The 17440-nt window shown below is 39.6% G+C and overlaps 1 protein-coding gene across 7 annotated transcripts in view; it reads right to left on the bottom strand.

Annotated features, from left to right (window-relative positions):
* Positions 1–15548, bottom strand: part of MSRA (methionine sulfoxide reductase A) — a 455631-nt gene extending 440083 nt beyond the window's left edge. For 5 of the 7 annotated variants that reach the window (XM_042983565.1, XM_042983559.1, XM_042983562.1 and 2 more), the window contains exon 1: positions 14691–14847. Coding sequence is in view for 2 of the 7 variants with exons in the window: in XM_042983557.1 (XP_042839491.1) it covers positions 15036–15171 (136 nt within the window). In the remaining 5 variants the exon portion in view is untranslated. Of the gene's footprint in view, positions 1–14690; positions 14848–15035 lie in introns of those variants that run through there. The other 2 variants (XM_042983557.1, XM_007097123.3) reach the window with 1 other exon arrangement.
* Positions 15549–17440: the final 1892 nt, after the last annotated feature.

Genomic DNA, 17440 nt, shown 5'->3' with positions numbered 1-17440 from the left:
AAAGAAATGTTTTGGGGCGCCTGGGTGGCTTAGTCAGTTAAGTGACCAACTTCAGCTCAGGTCAGGATCTCATGGTTCATGGGTTCAAGCCCAAGTCGGGCTCTGTGCTGAATGCTTGCTCAGAGCCTGGAGCCTGCTTCAGATTCTGTGTCTCCTTCTCTCTCTGCTCCTCCCTTGCTTGTGCTCTGTCTCACTCTGTCTCTCAAAAATAAAAAAATGTAAAAAAAAAAAAAAAAAAAAAAAAATTTGTAACAACAAGATAGCACTATATACCTACTAGAAAGGCTAAAATCCAAAACACTGACAGCACCAAATGCTGACAAGGATGTAAAGCAACAGGAGCTCCCATTCACTGTTGGTAAGAATGCAAAATGGTACAACCACTTTGGAATAGTTTGGCAGTTTCTTATAAGATGAAACATACTCATACCACATGATCCAACAATCATGGCTCTTGATATTTACCCAAAGTTAAAAGCATGTCTACACAAAACTGGTACAAGAATGTTTATAATAGCTTTATTAATAATTACCAAAACTTGGAAGCAACCAAGTTATTCTTCAATAGGTGAATGGTTAAACAAACTGTTGTACACCCATGCAATTGAATATTATTCAGCACTGAAAAGAAATGAGCTATCCAGATATGGAGGGACCCTAAGTGCATACTGCTAAGTGAAAGAAGCGAATTTGAAAAGGATACATACTGTATAATTCCTTTCCATATACATACTGTATATGACATTCTTGGGAAAGCAAAACTATGAAGACACCAAAAAGATAAGTGACTGTTAGGGGTTCAGGAGGGAGGAAGAGATAAACAGGCAGAACACTGGGGACTTTTAGAGCAGTGAAATTATTCTGTAAGATACTAGAACTGTTGCAAACACACATTACAGATTTCTCAAAACCCATAGAATATACGAGAAAATGAATCCTGATGTAAAGTATGGACTTTGGTTATCTATACTGGCTCATTGATTACAACAAATGTGCCGTACTAATACCAAAAGTTAACAACAGGGTAAACCTGGAGAGTAGGGCACATGTATATATATGGGAATCCTCTGTACTTCCCACTCAATTTTCCTATAAACCTAAAACTGCTCAAAGAAATAAAGTATATTAATTTTTTTAAAAGAATATTTTAAGATATATCAGCTACTTGGAGATATTTCCATGATATACTAATAAGTGAGAAGAATAAGATGCAGACTATAAGCTGATCCATTTTTATAATCACACCAACATTTTGGACACTGGTTACTTGGGAAGTTGGGAGAAGAGAATGAAAATGATTAAAAACTTACTGACAGGGGCACCTGGGTGAGCGTCCCAACTTCGGCTCAGATCATGATCTCACAGTTTGTGGGCTCCAGCCCCCTGTTGGGCTCTGTACTGACAGCTCAGAGCCTGAAGCCTCCTTCGGGTTCTGTGTCTCATTCTCTCTCTGCCCCTCCCCTACTTGTGCTCTGTCTCTCTGTGTCTCTCAAAATTAAATAAATGTTAAAAAAAAACAATTAAAAAGAACTCACTGACAGATCAAACCTTGAGCGAAACTATAAATAAAAATCTGAGGTTGAAGTAATAAAAAAGCCCCTGAAGCAAGGAGAAGCCATCTCAGCATAGATTGGGTAGGACCAGCCCACTCTGGGGCAGTGAGAAGAACCTGGTACCAGACCCACTGGCTGGAAACCAGAGACAGAGTAAAGACCACTTGTTTCCTTATTAATTAGTTTAATACAACCATATGGAGATAACCATAGAGAATCCTCATTTTTTAAATTCTATCAATTTTGTTTGTCAACCATCCTACAAGTTCCAAAGCAAACATATACATAAAATGAAGCCTAGATTTCAGCTCTTTAACGAATCCCCTTAGCCTGGAAAAAAAAAAAAAATTGTCTGGTTTTTAATGAACCAAAATAGTTCAGGCTTAAGTTCCAGCATTATATTAATAGAAATCCCTTGGTTCATATCTTGCCCCTGGAAATGCATATTTAAATTTATGCAGCTTATTCCTTAAATCGGGCGTGCATTGTCCCGTAAGTACTGCAGCAGAGAGCGACCTAATCTTATTCGTCCAACTCCTAATTTTCACCAAAAAATAATTACTCCCTTTTATTCCACTTAACAAAATAAATCCACAGAGCTTCGTAGTATCAGCCTAATCCTGAAGAAGAAGAAGAAGAAATGTTTTTGGTTTTTGAGGGTTTTTTCAGTTTCTTAAAATAAAAAGTTATCTGCAAGGGGCTCCTCAGCCCTCCTTTTACATGCAGAGGCAGCTGGGTGCAGTTTCTACTCTTGGAGGTCTGCTGTCTCCCAGCAACCTGGCTCCGGTTGTCAGGGAGAGACCCCGCCTGAGCCGGGGCTGTTATCAGGCCCGCTGCAGTCCTCGGTGGGGGGAGTCGGGAGCTCTGCGCAGCGCTTCTTCATGCCAGTGCACACGTCTCGGTGTGCAAGGAATGCTAAGTGGTTAGCTAGGAACTCTGGGGACCAGCAGGAGTTGCTGCAGAGGGCTTACTGCTAGATGACGTAGCTCCTTATGAATTGGCTCTCAAAAAGAGATAAGGAAATGGAGGTTTTCGGCAATGCAGTGTTTTCTCCGGGGCTCTATTTGACAGCTGGCTACTCCATTCTGCAAACCCTAACGTGGTTTTCTTTTCATCTGCTAACTACAGTACATTCAGGATTTTTTCACTTTAGCTTTCATTTTCTCCAGCTGGAAAGTTATGCATTCCCTCACAGTATTTCATTTTCATGACTCTTGCCTTTTGGGTAAAATCTGTTAAAATATCTTTTTTATTTTTTTAGTTGGCCAAGGAGTAAGTTTTGGTCTCATGTGAACAATGCTTTTTAATTCTTCACAGTGCATTTGACCTAAGCAAAGTATAAATTACCTAACAGTAAACTACTAATAAAAATAATCAAAGGTAAAATAGGAAAAAGTTACAGAAGAAAATTCAACACTAATGTTATTACTTTACCATGGTAACATGGTGAAAAGAATTCATTTTCTATATATGCTCGGGGAAGACATTCAATGTTTCTAAATTTTATTCTTCATTTTATAAAAATGTAATGATAATACATTCATTGGAACATACTGTAACTCTGCATTTCTTCCAGTTTCACTATTACCAATCTTTCTTATATTATAATGCAAATTTAATACACTTACTCAACAACAAGCTAGTAGATTAGAAATATACCCTGCTGAGAAACACTGCAGATATGCTCATACTAAGGAACCATGTCTTTCTTTATGAAGGACAATAACCTTATTTGACCTCTCATAAAAGACTCAGCTTACAGAAGAGATCCCAGCTAACCCAGAGGATATGGTGGTCTTTGGTCAAGGTAAAATCAAGCATTTGGCATTGTTAAAAAAATAAGACATTTGGCTCAAAATGGAGTCGCTTATGCAAAGCCCCACACCACCAATCCAAGACTTAACCTACAGTTCTGGCTGTCCCAGAAATGAGATCTTAAACCAGTCAATCAGGAATTGCCTGATCAGCACTAGTTAACTAGTTTGCCATTGCCTAGAGGAACATATCCTTGCAATAACCAACCCGCTCTTTTGCCTAGTATAACTTCCTTGTTCCCATTCCCTTCGCCTGTAAAAGCCCTTCATTTGTGTACAAGCTCCTTGGAGCTCCTTTCTATCTGCTAGATCAGATGCTGCCCAACTTGAGTCAACTTTTGCTCAAATAAACTCTTAAAAAAATTAATATGTCTCAGTTTATCTTCTAACAGGATCATGAGTCAAAGTAGTCAAGTATCTCATCAAATGGGAAGAACATTTTGATAGGACATCCAGGGGAAAGATACCAGAAAACCAAGCAGCTTAGCCACTGTAATCTAAGCAAGACCTCTGGCCATGCCAGCAGGGCACCATAACCAGACTAAGAGTTCAGGAACCACCAGGGAGAAAAATAGCAATCACTGAGCTCCACATATATTACATGAACTCAACTTTCACCTCCCTAGGGAGACACAGTGGAATGAAAGTGCAAAACAAGGCCCCAAAGCCCTAGCTCCACCACAAACTCCAAGAACAATCGAAGTTGAAACTGCTCCCAAAAGGCAACATGGAAGGGGAAGAAGTGAGTTGAGCCTTGAAAGACCCAGGAAGATTTACATGGGCTGTGAGGAAGAAAGCAAACGTCCTGGAAGAAAGGAACTAATCGGAGTCAGCTGAGGGTGTGGGGCATGGGCGGTGCAGAGCTCAGGAACACTGAGGTTAACAAGTTACAGGAAGTTTCTAACTCCAGGATGAAAAGTGTCATCACGTTAGCTAGGACGCAACAGAAATTACTCAAATCAGATGGCTGCAAGCTATCAGTAGAAGGGATGAGAGGGAAAAGACAAAAGCAAGGAAGGAATGTGTTCCGTTTTTTGAAAATCAGCAGTTCCTGCCAAGGAGATGCCCAGATACGCGTTTGCCCAATCACTCCTCACGTGAGCCAGCTTGAGTGGGTTGGAGCTAATGATCTGTGCAAAAGCCCCTGAGTTATCCTGAAGTTACCTTTTAGTTCATTATACTACTAAGACCTCCTCCTGTGGGTGGAGTTTCCTGCCATTTTTTGAACATACATTGTATGCACTACCATACTGACATGCTAGGCATGTGCAATCGAACCGAAGTGCCTAATTAATAAAATATGTATAAGTTCCTTATGTATATGTTAGCTCCCTGCCCCCATTCCCAATACACCAAATAAAAGCTTCCTGTGCTAACCCCATGGGGAGAAAGTACTTTGAGAGCTATGACTCTGTCTCCTTACTTATAACAATAAAAAGTTCTCTGCTTTCAATACTTCTTTGGGTTGTGTTCAACTTGCAGCCAAAGTGCAACTGAACTTGCCTTGAGTTCAGTTACAATCGCACCGATCACATAGTCACTGTTATTTCCTACGCAGTGGTAGTATGAAATTTGAGGTTTAAACAGATGTCTAAAGCGGTGCTCACAGTAAACTGAGAAGGATAAAGGCAGAGACCAAGGAAAGTGTGATGGTTATTTTATGTGTCAACTTGACCTGGCTAAGGGATACCCAGATGATGAGGAAAATCTTCTTTATGGGTGTGTCTGATGCTCTCAAACTGGGAATTTATGATGGAAAAGAGACGAAAGAATAGGATAGAGGCCCCACAACTTTCACTCATCATGCATTTACACTCTGAACCCATCTTTTGCAGAATTCAGTCTCTCATACTTCATCAGAGTTCGAAGATTTTGGCTGGCACAAGATGACAGGGTCGGCCAGCTGCTGTGGCATGGGAAGGGATCGGGCCATCTGCCGGGTTGGCAGGACACTGGGGTCTATGAAGGGGCAGACCAAGCCTAGCAAAGAGACCTCCACTCTGGTCCTTGCTGAAGGCCTGGAGGCCTCTGGTACTCTTGGGGCCCATGTCACAAACTGATGTCTCCTCACCCAACTAGCTCCCCATTCCTTGCCTCAGCTGTCCTCACTCTCCTCCCTTCCCCAGAGCATCTTTCCCAACCATTGCTGCAGATTCCTAACAAATCCCAGCTTAGAGATTTAAAGATGAGGGGGCTCCTCATCATTTATCCTGGCAAGTAGAAGAGTTTACTACTGGTCACAAGAATGATTGGTAAGACAGTCTGAAATCAGCCCAAGTCTATCACCGCTAGTGAAAAAATTATTTAGAGTATATATCGCAGGGACAAAAGATCAGCTATGTTAGCTTCTCTGTGTCATCCTGGTCACACAATGTTCACACAAAAAGACCACCTTTAGCCAACATTAACCATACTTTACCTGATATCCATACACCATAACTGAGTGCCTGATGTGGGTAGTGTCCTCTGTGAACCGTTACGGACTAAGGAATAAAACAGGATCAACCATGGCCAGTGCCCCCCTTTAAGGAGTGAAACATGGCTCCTCCCTCTGGACAGCCTTCTTTTTTTTTTTTTTTTTTAAAGTTTATTTTTGAGCGAGAGCGAGAGAGAGTGGGGAAGGGGCGCAGAGAGAAGGGGACAGAGGATCTGAAGCGGGCTCTGCACTGACAATAGAGAGCCCGCTATGGGACTTGAACCCACAAACTGCAAGACCATGACCTGAGCCAAAGTTGGACACTTAACCAACTGAGCCACCCAAGCACCCCAGAACAGCCATCTTTCGAGGTAGCTCTCCCTCATATGAGGAGAAAAGATATTGATTTAACAACATGGGTAGTAGAACAATATCTAAGTAACAATGTGAAATCCAAGAGGAGGATTCATGAAATAGTGCATAATTATCTGCCCAGAAGAAAAGAAAGGGATCACTTAGGTTGTAAAGAAAAGGGAACCAGGGCAAGTTTTGAGGAAGAGGTAGCATAAGGATATATGGAAAACAATATTTCACCTGGGCAAGCATTTAACAAACATTTAATGAATGGCTAAATGAAAACACCGGTATATGAAACCCACTTGGGTAGAATCACATGAGCAGCTCGAAAGACAAAACACTGAAACACATGTTAGCCAGAGGCAAGGTGGGAAGAAAGGCTGGGACAGTAAGGATCATCAGATCAGGAGAGGTATGGAATACCCTTATGCCAGGGACTTCAGGGAAACACTGAGGGTTCTGAAACAGAGGGTAAAATAAAGAGCTGTAGACAAGATGCAAAGAGGAGAAATAATAGCTCTGTGTCCTACAATTTAGAAATTAATCACACATTGGGGAAAATTTTTCTAAAAGGAAAATTGTTTTCTATCATTTTCTTTTAAAAGTCTATGTACATCACTCAAAATAAAAGAAATACACATAATGCCTTCTACATAATAGTGGAAGGAATTTGTCCCCAAAGATCTTTTCTTTGTATAAATGATGCCACCACAATTGATGCTTCAATAAAAATGAATATTTATGAAATGTAAAATGACTTGGATTAACTTATTCCAATTTCACCCTCTAAATTTAGATTTTTAAATCACGCCAAAATGTAGATTTTGATTACAAAAGCAAGTTGGGAAGGAAAAGAAAAAAAAAAAAAAAAGACTTACTTGACAAGAAAAAGAGCAAAATTTAAAAAACAGAATTTGAAATAGGGATGACAAAAGATGACAGAAAGGTGGTCAATTAAACTAAAAACCGCAGAAAAGGATCATCCTCAGAGCAGAGTTCTTTAACTCAATAATGCAGTCACTTATCAAGAATCAAGTTACACGAAAGCCTGAAGGAAAATCTCCCACTTGTGTGTCCCATCCATCTTCAGCTCACTGCACAGCCCTCTCCCCAGCTTTTAGTTTCTTAGCTATCCTTTCAGAGTTTCTTTGTGCATACATCTTATTATTTTCCTCCCTGTTCACACAAAAATTAGCATACCATACAACACTGTTCTGACCTTGCTTTTCTCACTTAACGCTATATCTTGGCAATCGCTCCACACCCATTCATATAGATTTTCCACGTTCTTTTTTACAGCTGCATATTCCATTGTGAAGACGAACCACAATTTATTTAACTAGCCCCTATTGATGGGCATTTGGGTTGTTTCCAATCTTTGGCTACTGCAAACAAAGCTGCAGTGAATAACCTGGTATAGTCATCATTTGGCATGCGTGCAAGTGTATCTGTAGGATAAATTCCCAGAATTGAATTCCTGGGTCAAAAGGTATATGCATTTAAATTTTTTACAGATATTGCCAAATTGCCTTCTGTAAGAGTTGAGCCAATTTACACTCTCGCCAGCAATGTACAAGAGTGCCTTTTTCCTTAAGGATTTACCAACAGAGTGTACCATCAAAGTTCTGGATTTTTGCCAATCTGAAAAATGAAAAATGGTGTTTGCATTCTCCTCATTATGAGAGAAGTTGCTCACTCTTTTATATGTTTAAGAGCCAATTGTACCTCCTTTTCTATAAACTATCTGTTCATAACCTCTGCCTATTTTTATAATGGATGTTGGTGTTTTCTTATTAATTTCTAGGAGCTTCTTACATATTAGGGAGAATAGTCCTTCTCTTATAAGTTGCAAATATTTACCCCAGTCTTTCTTTTGAATTTGTCTACGGTAATTTTTGCCATGAGAAGATTTTTATTTTGATGTGATCTAACTTACCAATTTCTTAAGTCTTCTGATTTTCAAGTCATAGTTAGAAAGGCTTTCCTTACCCCAAGATTATAAAGGAATTTTTAGGAATTCTCCTTTTCTAACATTTACTTGTTTCATTTCTTTTTAAATTTTTATTTATTTTTGAGACAGAAAGAGACAGAGCATGAGCAGGGGAGGGGCAGAGAGAGAGGGAGACACAGAATCTGAAGCAGGCTCCAGGCTCTGAGCTGTCAGCACAGAGCCCAACGCGGGGCTCGAACTCACAGACTGTGAGATCATGACCTGAGCTGAAGTCGGACACTTACCAACTGAGCCACCCAGGCACCCCTGTTTCATTTTTACATGTAACTAAATGGAGAAACAGTAGAGTAGATAACATCACAAACTCTAGAGCCAAACCGCCCACATTCTTGTTCCAGATCCACCATTTATTAGCTATGTGACCTGGGATAAGTCACCTATCTCTATGGGCCTGTTTCCAGATCAACAAATGAGGATAATAATAATTACCACATGGGGGGGGGGGGTTATTGTGAGGATTAAATGTCTTGGTAAAAGTAATTACTAGAGTGTCTGACATACAGTAAGCACTCAATAAACATGAGCTATTGTCAAATATCTCTTTAAAACTTATCCTGGTTTAAGATGTGAAATACAGATCCAACTTTCTTTTTCCATATGGCTACCCAGTTGTCCCATAGCCATTTTTTGAATATTCCATCTTTTCCCCACTGATTTAAGATATCTCCTTTATGATATACTACATCCCCATAGGTATTTAAGAATTTCTCATCTTTCTATTCTGCTCCATTGACCTATCTATTCATGGACAAGTATCACATTGATTTAATTATCGAACTTTACTTTTACTATATGGTAGGGCTAGTTGCCCCTCTTTGCTCTTCTTTAACAGTTACTGTAACTCTTCCTGTTTATTTTTCCCTATGAATTTTTATTAATTTTTTTTAAGTAGGCTTCACACCGAGCACAGAACCCCCACACTGGGCTTGAACTCAGGACCCTCAGCTCTTGCTACGTTTATTCATAAATTTTAACTTTTTTGGTTGATATTATAAATGGAGTGTTTTCTTCCATATATTTTCTAACAAGTTGTTTACACAGAGTAAAACTCTTGGTTGTTGTCTAGTATATATCCTGATACCATACTATTAATTCTCTTAGATTTTCCAGGTATATAATCTCATCATCTGCAAGTTAGTGTCCGTTTTACCTTTTCTTTTCCAATTTGTACATTTCTAATTGCCTTCTCCTATATAAATGCATTAGCTACCACTTACAAAACAATGCTAAATAATAACACCAATCACCCAGAGTAGGCCTAGTCATGCTTTAACCCACTTTAGGCAGCCTTGGAAAAGTTGCACAGTAAAGAAGTTTGAAGATGTGAATCTCACCTATCAGGCCACAGTAGTAGCCTATAAAAAGATGAAAATTTTCTCAACTTCAAAAAAAATTACAATAATCCAATTAAAAATTGGGTACAAGACATGAACAGACTTTTCTCCAAAGAAGGCATACAGATGGCAACAGACACATGGAAAAAATGCTCAACATCACTCATCATCAGGGAAATGCAAATCAAAATTGCAATGAGATATCACCTCACATCTGTTAGAATGGCTAAAATCAAAAACGCAAGAAACAAGTGTTGGTGAGGATGTGGTGAAAAAGGAACCCTCAAGTACTGTTGATAGAAATGCAAACTGGTACAGCTACTAGAGAAAACAATATGGAGATCCCTCAAAAAATTAAAAATAGAATTACCATATTATCCAGTAATTCTACTACTAGGTATTTATCCAAAGAAAACAAAAACACTAATTCAAAAAGACACATGCAGTCCTCTGTTTATTGCAGCATTATTTATAATAGCCAAATTATGGAACCAATCCAAGTATCCATCAATAGGTGAATGGATAAAGAGGATGTGGTTTTATATACGTATACACATATACACAACGGAATAGTATTCAACCACAAAAAAGAATGAGATCAAGGCACCTGGGTGGCTCAGTTGGTTAAGCATCTGACTTGTGATTTCAGCTTAGGTCACGATCTCAGGGTTTGTGGGATCAAGTCCCACATCGGACTCCATGCTGACGGCACAGAGCCTGCTTCGGATTCTCTCTCCCCCCACCCTCTCTGCCCCTCCCCACTCATATTCATTGTCTCTCTCTCTCTCTCTCTCTCTCTCTCTCTCTCTCTCTCAAAATAAATAAACTTTAAAAAAAAGAAAATTTAAAAAACGAATGAGATCTTGCCATTTGCAACAACATGGATGGATCTAGAGAGTATAGTGCTAAGTGAAGTAAGTCAAGGAAAGGTAAATACCATATGATTTCACTCATATGTGGAATTTAAGAAACAAAACAAAGAAAATAAGAGACAAATCAAAAAACAGAGTCTTAAATATAAAGAACAAACTGATGGTTACCAGAGAGAAGGTGGGCGGGGGAGATAAAATAGGTGAAGGCAATTAAGATGAGCGCTGAGTGAAGTACTAAATTATTGAATCACTATATTGTACACCTGAAACTAATATAATACTAGATGTTAACTGCACTAGAATTAAAATAAATTTTAAATAAAAAATTTTTAAACATGAAAATTTTCTTAACACAAAAAGTTAAGATTAAAGCTAAGATAGGGATGCCTGGGTGGCTCAGTTGGGTGGCTCAGTTGGTTAAGCATCTGACTTCAGCTCAGGTCATAATCTCACAGTCCATGAGTTTGAGCCCCGCACCAAGCTCTGTGCTGACAGCTCGAGCCTGGAGCCTGCTTCAGAATCTGTGTCCCCCTGTGCTCTCTCTGCCCCTCCCCTGCTCGTGCTCTGTCTTGCTCTGTCTCTCAAAAATAAATAAAATGTTAAAAAAAAATTTTATAGAGATTAAAGCTAACATGATAACCTTAACAACAAAAGCATTTAGTAATGGGGCATACCAGCTACTAGGCTGAGCAAGAGTGGACCATCTCCACATTTTTCCCGGATTAGGACTTCAGTGGGAATTTCTATGTTTCTTCATTAAGCATGATGTTGGCCTTTGAGCAGAAATAGATTTATTATATCATGTTATGGAAGTAGCCATCTGTGTTATTATCAAGAATAGTTGTTAAAGGTAGTCAAATGACTTTTCAGCATCCAGATGACAGTTATATCATTTTTCTTCATAGATCAATTAAATGATGAATTATATTAATAGATTTCCTAATACTGACCCATCCTTACATTCTGGAACTAACTCCCATTGCTGGGCTCTGTTCACTCATATTTATTTAGCAGTTTTTCATCAATATTCATAAGTGGGACAGGTCTGCAGTTTTCTTTTTTTTGTGCAATCTTTATCAGGTTTGGTTTTAATATTATACTTACTGCTTAAAAAGAATCTGACAATTCTTTTAGTTTAAATACGATTGGAATAATCTGCTCTTTAAATATTTAGTAGAAGTGTCAGTGTAAAACTGTCTGAACATGATGCTTTGAGAGGAGGCAACTCTGACAACTTCATTTCTGCTAGAAAAATCATTGTGTTTAGATTTCCTAAATGTTTCCGGTTTCAGTTTGGGTCAGTTATATTTTCCTAAAAATTGTCTATTCCATCCAAGTTTTCGAATTTATTTTCAAAGAGTTAAACAAACAGTCTCTCATGAGTCTTTAAATTTTCAATTTCTATTACTCCCCCCTTTCAGTTGCTAATTTTGTATATTTGTACTTTTTCCCTTTTTTCTTTATTAGACAGCTACAGCCCATAAATTTCATTGTCATAGTTCAACTGTTTTTCAAAGAGGCGCCTTTTGGACTACTCATATTGTTCTACTGTTTTTCTATTTATATTTAAAGTTCTTAAAAGAGGACACCATGGGCAGGTGTTCTACATCTCTTCCTCTCTCCAAAAAAGACCACAGTAATACAGTGAAGACTATAGAACAGTGTTCACCTAGTGAACACTAAGAATATAAAGGCAAGAAAGTAGAGATCACATAGGAGCTGTCAGTGTTATCTTGAATGATATCTCCAAATCCCAAACATCTGATCAAAAAAACAGATTAGCAATATCTTCAATAGGCAAAACAAACCAAAAACAAAGTGCTATTAGAAAAAAAAAAAAAACTGGGCTTTTAGAGTAATTAATTCACTGGAAATAAGATTAGTTCTAACTATAATAAATTCACATTTTAACAACATAGGAGACACTCTGAGGTTTTAATTATAAGCCTTCCACCTCCTGCCTGTCTCTAGCAATTAATTGCCCACCATTTCAGTTCAACAAGCATGAATTCCACTTTTCCCCAAAGTTCTCTGAGTATTGCTGTCTAGTCAGGCACTAAAACAGAGAGAGACTGCCTCCACATAGAAGATCAGGCAAACTGCTCACATGCCCTGCCAGCCAGCCAATGCTGTCCAGGACCCGCCACTAACCTGAACAGAGTGTGCCTCAAATGAGGCAGTCCAGTCCAAGTTTAGTTGTAACCAATCACCCAAAATAGGACGACTCATGTTTTGATCCACTATAGGTCGCCTGGGAGAAACTAAGCATTAAAGAAGTTTGAAAGATTGAATCTTAACCTTCTTGCAAAGTAGAAATCTACTATTAGGCCACAGTTTATTAAAAAAAAAAAAAAAGTGTTAAGTTTCCCTACGAATATCAAAAAAAGGTAGGATTAAGGCTAAGATGTAACTCTTCACACGAAAAATATTTGGTAATAGTGCACAAAGACAGAGCCTTGTACTAAGCTGAACCAAAGACACTAAATAAGACTTATCTTCTAAAATCAAAAGGTGATGCTTTTATCACAGAAATTTTGAGAGTCAGGGCACAAATAACAGACACAGAAACAACAAAGAGAAGTGAAGGGCTGTTAAACAGATTGGAGGCTGGGGCAGAGATGAATTTGACTTTCAAAACAATATTATTAAATCCATAAGCTTCAAGCTTACAGCCACCAAAACCTACCAAGGAGGTAATACTATCCTGCCCATTTCTGGGGCCAATCTGAGAACCTTCAACAATCTGTCAAAGCAGGAGTTGTACAAGAAGTGGGGACTGGACCGGCTGCAATCTAAAACTGAAATATTTGGGGGGGGGGGGGGAAGAGTTACAACAGCAAAGCAATAAGGACATAGGCACTGCATATACATATGCATTGTAGGCTTAGCCCTACACCCAAAAAAAGCAGTTCACTGGTCTAGATACAGAGGTATATGCATGATTATATAAAAAGACAAGATGGAAGAGCCTGGAACAGAACCAGGCCCTGAGGTTTTCTGTTAGATTTATTAGGTGGATATGACAAATAAATCATTGGCTCATTTCCGTCATGTTGGTTAATCTTTTACCAAAAGTGTCATTTATGTACCAGGTAATTGATTGGGAACACTTTGGTTAAGATTAAGCAGAACTAAATTTTGGTCAAAGCTAATCTTGAACCAGTTTGCAGCTCTGAACAAGATGTTTGTGTTCATTTGTTTGTTTTTTAGATTTCTGGGAGGGCATACCAAAACACCCATAGTGTGTAAAGAGTAAGTTCAGGACAAGCTGAGGATGTGCAACATTGAAAAAGCACTACCTTTAAGTATCCATTTATGAATACTGGTTTGTAAAAATATATATAATTTATTTTTAAAAATAAAATTGTAAAAAAAATTGTAAAGTGTAAAAAATATTATTTTTAAAATAAAAGTTTAAAATTAATTCTCTGAGCCAAAAAAGAAACAAATTTTTAGGGCTGGCTATGAGTTGGGGTTGAAGTGAGGGAAGTGTAAGAAGTAGAACTGCTAATGTAGATGGAGAAACAAGGCACACAGTGTCAGTTTCCAAACTGCCTCAAATCCAAAAAAACTCTACCTCTCCCCCTCATACTGATTAGTGTGTACTATACGCAGAGCCTCGCTGTGACCTCCTCCTATATATACCCAATAATTCTTTAAGGAAAAGAAAAACAGAATTCCTAAAAATTTTTAAATGTAGGATTTACCTTGGCATTGAGCCATATGTAGAGGACTAATCACCCTTTAATCCTTCAACAACTCTTAACACAGTGGTTTACAAACTATGACGTGTTTGTTTAAAGTACAAATTGCCAGGGCCACACTCTGAGAAGCACTGCACCAAGGTAATTCTACTTAAAGTATGGTCCCCTTCTGCAACAGAAAATGAGGCTTAAGCTTTACGAAAAGAACCTTTAGAGTAGTTTAACATTACTGGGCACCCAAGCATTTTTCTGACTTTTTTTTTCTTACTGTATTTTCCAAAAGTATTGGTATGAGATTGGAAAATGTTTAACTTTGTAAGGCACAGCTCTAAAGCGGACACCTCCGCACTACTGACTCAAACACGGGCAGACCCGCAAGGACGGGGCTAGGGGCAGCTCCCGCCAATTAGGAGAAACCGGGCAGTCAAGGAGAATAACAGAAGCCCGAGGGTAATTCTTGCAACCAGTACAGTGGACTGAGATACAATTTCAAAGCTGCAATTTTCATCGTTCTGTATCATTCCATTGCTTCTAGTGACAACACGGCACCATCGCTGCAAGTGGCCACTATTCCAGCGAACCGTGCACAAAAGAGGAGGCACAGAAGCCGGCACTGAGGGCACACGCACCTGTGAGCAAGATCGGAAATCAGGTCAGCGCTTTTCCTACCCAAAGTTGGGAGCCACCGGGGTATTTGCACTCTAGGTGAGTTTTACCAACATACTAGATTCCATCAACGTGCTACATGCTGTTTGAGAGAGTGAGAAGCCAAACAAAGAAAGAGGACCGAAGACCCCTCCGCCCCCCCTCCCCTAGCGAAGCCTCTTCGCGCTTGCGCAGACCCCAACCTAGCTAATCCGCCCGAAGCCGGCCCTCCGCTCTCTTCCGGGAGGGCGGAGGACGCGCAGCCACAGGGCGCTGACGCGCATGCGCAGCGACGAAGACCGTGCTTCTGCGCGTGCCTGAGTCCTTACCCGCGACGGGGATCGGCTCCTTCCGGCCCGGCAATGCCTCCTGGGGGCTGACGATCTTAGAGGCGGAGTCGCCCATTCTCGGGACAGGAAAGAGGCTGTGGAAAAGCTGGCTAGCTCTCCTGGTGGCCAAGAGCATGGGCGGGCCGCTGGCCGACGGGCGGAACGGCGCGGTCGAGAGCGGAGCGGCTGCTGCGGAGTGGGCGGCTGGCGCCCGGCAGTGGGACCGGCGTGCACTGGGCCGCGCTGCAGGCAGGGGGTCCGCCGAGGCCGCTTGCGCTGCGGGCTGTGGCCGCTGCCGACCCGGAATCAAGGTTACCTAAGGCTCTGGCCGAAGGGCTGTAACTGAGGGCGTGTTCCGCCCGGGGGTAGGGGGTGGGGTAGGCGTCTGAGGGGGGCCTGATCCTAGGAGGCCATCAGCTAGTGTTTCTGGTTCGGCTTCGGCTTCAGTACAAACTTCCCAGGGAGAGAACAAATGTACTAATTGAGATACGAAGTACGTGAAGCGGCAGAGGTCAAAAACAAATAATGCCTAGCCTTTGATTTTAAAGTTCGTTCCCTCCTTAAAAACCTTAGCAGTTGTTCAGTATGCCCAATAAGGCATAAGACGACCTACTTTACAGGCAACGAGGACGTATGTGTATTTCCACTGGAGCCATTGTAATGGTAAATTATCAAAAAGATGATCCAAAATAAAAACTAAGCACAACTTTCAAAAAGCTCAGTATAGGGAAGATAATTCAAAATAATGTTTTATGTATATACACACATACATATACAGTGATAAGCCCATTTTGCGAGGAAGAAAATAGAGAAGCTCGGCGCTAATACCACCATTAACGCAGTTTGTGTGAATTTAATGCTGCTGTTGGATCATTCTTGTTTCTCAAATCGTGGGAGATAACATTTGTTTCTTTGACAAATTTTCAACCCAAAAAATAAGGTGGGTGAAGCCAGATGGGTGACTTGGGAGTTCCATATGTGAAATTTTGGTTTCACACAAATGTTCTGCCAGAATGGGCAGATAGTCTCACGAGGGAAGGAACTTCAGATTAGCACTCACAGACATGAGAAGGTTTTGACTTGACCTCCCGTGAGTGAGTTACCTTTTTGTTTTAATGTGGTCTGGACTGAAACAAGGACAGGAGAACTGGCCGTACAGTATTGTAGAATAAAGTCAGACATGTAACATTAAGCTTAAATTCTTTAGTTTGTAATTTAGATTTCGTCTGGGCAATTTGCCTCGGTTTTTACTTTTGTTTATCCTATGAGATTATACAGAGTAGTTTCTACAGGCCTCCTGAAAACACTCCAAGGTAATCCCTTCCATGTTTGGTCACTGCTAAGCACTTGAAAAATTAAGATCACTTTTCTGTCAGAGGAAATATTTTGTGTATGTGTATTTTTTCAATTATTGCCTTTTAATACATACTGATTTTCTGTTTTTATGTCTTGTGGTTGATTGTATGAAATTAAACATTAGAAATAAACCAAGAACTGAAGAGTTTTTCATGTTGCAAAGTACTTATATAATGTTAAGTTAAAAAGCACTACAGAGCTACAGTATGTGTATATGTACTACGTAGTATATACAAAAATGCGTATACTTCCACTTGTTATACCCACTAAGGAAAGACTAGAAAAAAATTTAAATAATGATTGTAGATTTGTTGTTATTCAAGGTAATGGTCTACTGATTGTCACTTTCTTAAAATGGTCTGTATTGTTACAGTGTTCTTAAGTGTTCCAATGCCTGATACTTAAATTACAAAAAAAATATTTTTAAAGGAAAAATACCTCAATTTATTTCAAAGCTTTCTCCCTCCCATAAAGCAGGGGCTTCTTATCTCATTTTCCAGAATAGTTGCAAGAAAAGTTACACGCAGGGAGGTTGGTTGGTTGGTTGGAGGAGAAAATTAAAAATTCCTGCCTTCAGTGATGCCATTTTCACCACTAGGACTTCCTTTTCTTCAGACTCTCCTAATCCCTTCTGAGCTCCACACTTTTTTTTTTTTTGTCCATGTTGGGCACACACTGCTTTAATTTGTTTTTGTTTTGTGTGTGTGTGTGTGTGTGTGTGTGTGTGTGTGTGTGTGTGTGTGTGTGTGTGAGATTATGCACTGGTTTTCCAACAATTCTAACCATGTATGTTCTTAGGCTGCAGCCTAAGCATCCTTTTTGATAAGACAAAGACTCAAAATACAGTTTAAACAAAATAGAAGTTTATTTCTCTTTTACATACAACCTAGTAAGTAGCTAGTAGTTAAGTACTGACAGGACCATGTATTTTCTTCTATCTCTTACTGAATTAGCTTACATCAGTGCCCAGTGGTTAGTATTGGTTTAATTGGGCCAAAATCCTGATTTAGATTAACCAAAGTTTATTTCCCATTTGTTTAAGAACAGCT

Source organism: Panthera tigris, chromosome B1, assembly GCF_018350195.1.
Source record: "Panthera tigris isolate Pti1 chromosome B1, P.tigris_Pti1_mat1.1, whole genome shotgun sequence".
NCBI lineage: Eukaryota > Metazoa > Chordata > Mammalia > Carnivora > Felidae > Panthera > Panthera tigris.
The sequence above is the reverse complement of the archived record's forward strand: the minus strand, read 5'-3'. Positions and strand labels throughout refer to the sequence as shown.